At 37.2% G+C, this 3,517-nt stretch overlaps 1 protein-coding gene and 1 long non-coding RNA gene across 2 annotated transcripts; both read right to left on the bottom strand.

The window, feature by feature from the left end:
- LOC109839782 lies at positions 361 to 1,825 on the bottom strand. The gene is made up of 3 exons (XR_002246743.1): positions 1,671 to 1,825; positions 1,262 to 1,322; positions 361 to 558 (listed from the first exon to the last, which is right to left on the bottom strand). It is a non-coding gene; the product is annotated as an uncharacterized LOC109839782 (long non-coding RNA).
- LOC109838328 (uncharacterized mitochondrial protein AtMg00810-like) lies at positions 2,057 to 2,590 on the bottom strand. The gene has a single exon (XM_020406779.1). It carries the CDS (start codon positions 2,588 to 2,590, stop codon positions 2,057 to 2,059), a length of 534 nt encoding a protein of 177 aa, XP_020262368.1.

The following is a 3,517-nucleotide window of genomic DNA, read 5'->3' as shown; positions in this document are numbered from 1 at the left end:
TCTTCACGTACTCCAATTGAACGTCCCTCTTGGTAACACACTCTCTAATGTAGTGATAACGAGTGTCAATGTGCTTACTTCGATCATGGAAGACTGGGTTCTTCGCCAAATCTATTGCTGACTTATTATCCACTAAGATCTTCGTTGGCTCCTTTTGTGGCAAACTCAACTCCTTTAACAGGTTCCGTTGTCACGACCCCAATTTCCGAACCTCAAAGGAATATTAGAGCCGGACTAAACCTGTGAAAAGTCCTCCAAAATATACATTCATTAAAAGAACACTAGAACAAATCTCTTCATTGAACTAAAACCAATAACAAATATTCTCTATAATCCCAAAACTCAACTAAGCCGATTAACTTGATAAAAATAAATATTCCTCAACTCCAAATAAATCTCAACCTAAAGAAAGAATCTCATTATTACAAACTCTCAATTCATCATCTAAACATTAAAGACTTTATTTAACCTTCGCCTAGAAGACAATAACAATCTCGAATTATTCTTTGCTTCGTTCTAAGAATTTGACAATCCTCAATTCCACCTAATCCCGAGTCTCTGAAAAGAATAGAAATAACACAATGAGTTCACAACTCAATAAGTGGATAAATTCATACATTAAACACTGGTTTTGCAAAACTAAAATATTACAACGAGAAATAAACAAAATATAAGAATGATATAGAATCATTAATGAACTCTAGTATTTGATACAAATATTTAAGAAAATTAGAAATCATGGAATAGAAATAAGCATGCTACGTCTCAATGCGGTCAACACTTCATACTCCGGTTGACTTGGTAAACCCCACAATTATTAAGCCCGTGGTTTCGGGACGGTGAGACCCAATTTGGGCTCTTAGCGCTAAAATAAAACCTCATAGATGCACATTGAGTCCTGTTTTAATAGCTTGCTTATATCCGACATATACCGGTATATTGACCTGAGATGCATATGCCTTAAGAAAATTAAACTAAGTTCGCATAACTAAATACATTATATAAAAATGCCAAAGGCTAACCGATATGAAATAAATCAATCACATATGCATCTCAATCTACTACAATATGAGAATCATAAAAATTGATAAAGAAAATAAGCATAGGCTTATACTAAATAATCACATGCATTTATCCAATCAACAATTAGTATGCGAGCAACCATATAGAAGGGTATAATCCATCAGAACAAACTTACATATAGTCAATATAATTTTATACGAAAAATACGCAGCGAATAATATACAAATTCACCACTTACAGCAAATCTGAAAGACAATCGAAAACCTCTCACAATGCCTCCTCGAAATCACTTGGGATTCCTACATAATATATACAAATAACCATCAAAATTTCTATATAACCTAAGACTCAAACACCTAAAAATAATCTTAAAATACTAACTAAAAGAATTATATTAGATCTGACACTAGTTCATTACAGTTTATGGACCTAACTTAGCATTGGTCTTATGGCGAATTATACCATTTTATTGTCTGATGTCAAGGCCAAACTCAAAGCATCCATATGAATTAAATTGAAGGACTTAGATACAAAATTGTCAATTTCACATTTTGAACAACAAAATAACTATACTTTATTATTTTCTATGCTTCAGTAGGTATGACAAAGCAACAAGAGCATTTACCAAATAATGTTAGAAAGATTACCTCGATCTCTCCTTCTCCTCCTTTGATTATTTAATATATATATATTTTTTTGAGAGCAGCGGCTATGTGTGGCGGAAACAGATTTGAGGACAAAAGCTTTATTCTTCCTTTTTCTTTAATTGTACGAGCGGCACAACACAGAAGGGAGGAAGAAGAACGGCTCACGGGAGAAATAGGGTTTTCTTTTTCTTTTTCTTTACTATTTATAAGTGCTCTCTTTTTACTAATAAAACCCTCTAACAAATTGGCATAAAAGCCCCTTTACTTTTCCTTATGTATATCTATCTTAAAACTTAGAATTATTACATCCGTAACCAAACAACATGGCAAACACATGAAGTAGCCGCTACATACTCCGCTTCACAAGTAGAAAGGGTGACAATTGGTTACTTCTTTGACATCCATGTGAAAGCTGTATCTCCAATGAAGAACACGAATCCGCTTGTGTTTTTTCGGTCATCTACGTCTCCACCCCAGTCGCTATCGCTAAATCCAACAAGCTTGTAATCGTCAGAAACAGAGTAATACAAGCCAAAGTTTATGGTACCTTTGATATAGCGAAGTATCCTTTTAGCTGCCTTGAAATGAGTTGTTGTTGGATGCTCCATGTATCGGCTCACAACTCCGACTGCATATAGGATGTCAGGTCTTGTGCACGTTAAGTAGCGTAGGCTTCCAACCAAGCTCTTAAATAGTGTTGGATCTACACTCTCTCCTTCTTCTTGCTTTGACAATTTGGCTCCACATTCCATTGGCGTGCTTACTGGATTCGAGTCATCCATCTTGAACTTCTTAAGAACCTCTTTAGCATAGCCTTCTTGAGTAATGAAAATTCCATTATCTTCTTGTCTCACTTCAATTCCAAGGTAGTAAGACATCAATCCAATATCGGTCATCTCGAACTCCTTCGTCATCTCCATCTTGAATTCCTCGAACATACTTGGATTGTTGCCTGTGAATATTAAGTCATCTACATACAAGCTGTTAGTCTAAGTGTGTAGACCCGAAGCTGCAATCGAAAAGACGAAGAAAACAGTCAGCAGACTGTGCGGTCGACCGCAGTGGCAGAGCCGGTCGACCGCGTGCACTGCAGGAGACTGAGAAGAAGTTTTCGCTCTGGTCGATCGACCAGCGTGGCCGCTGCGGTCGACCGTAAATATGCACAGGACCCTATAAATAGATTTTTCTCTGGCCGGTCGACCGGCCTTGGCACGGCGGTCGACCGCGAATCGCCCAGACAGTTTCCTGATCTGTTTAGGAATCTGTTTCAACCAGGATTCTATATATACCCCAAACGATTTTAGGGTTTGTACTACATAAAAAAAAAGAGCTTTTTGACTGAAAAGAGAGAGAGAATCTCAGAGAGATTTACCCCTTGTTTGAGAGCTTGTATTTTCTTCTTCAATTAATAGAAAGATTGTGTGGTGTGGCTCCCGAGGACGTAGGCACGTTGCCGAACCTCGTTAAATCTGTGTGTTCGTCTCTTTTACTGTTTTTACAAGGTTAGATCTTTATTTGTGGTTTATTCCTACTTTCCTACTTTCAACACAAGGTCCGGAAGGGCAAGGGTTCGATTGATTGTTTCGAATCCCCAACAAAATCTCCACACAAACGTTGGTATCATAACTTATAGTTGCCACATAAGAGATCTATCATTACAAATTCAGGGCTAAAAAGCGACCCTTATCATTCTTCAATTCAAAGTGCATTACGAAAGTTGCATCTCCTAGTATCAGCTGATCGATCAGCTTCTTATCATTTATGGTCATCATAGATTTTAAAGGAAACTAACTTAGCCGGTGATCAGCTTATCTCCGTGGACATCACGTTTGATGACGAAGTGCAAG

The sequence above is a fragment of the Asparagus officinalis genome, chromosome 4, assembly GCF_001876935.1.
Source record: "Asparagus officinalis chromosome 4, Aspof.V1, whole genome shotgun sequence".
Lineage (NCBI taxonomy): Eukaryota > Viridiplantae > Streptophyta > Magnoliopsida > Asparagales > Asparagaceae > Asparagus > Asparagus officinalis.
The sequence above is the reverse complement of the archived record's forward strand: the minus strand, read 5'-3'. Positions and strand labels throughout refer to the sequence as shown.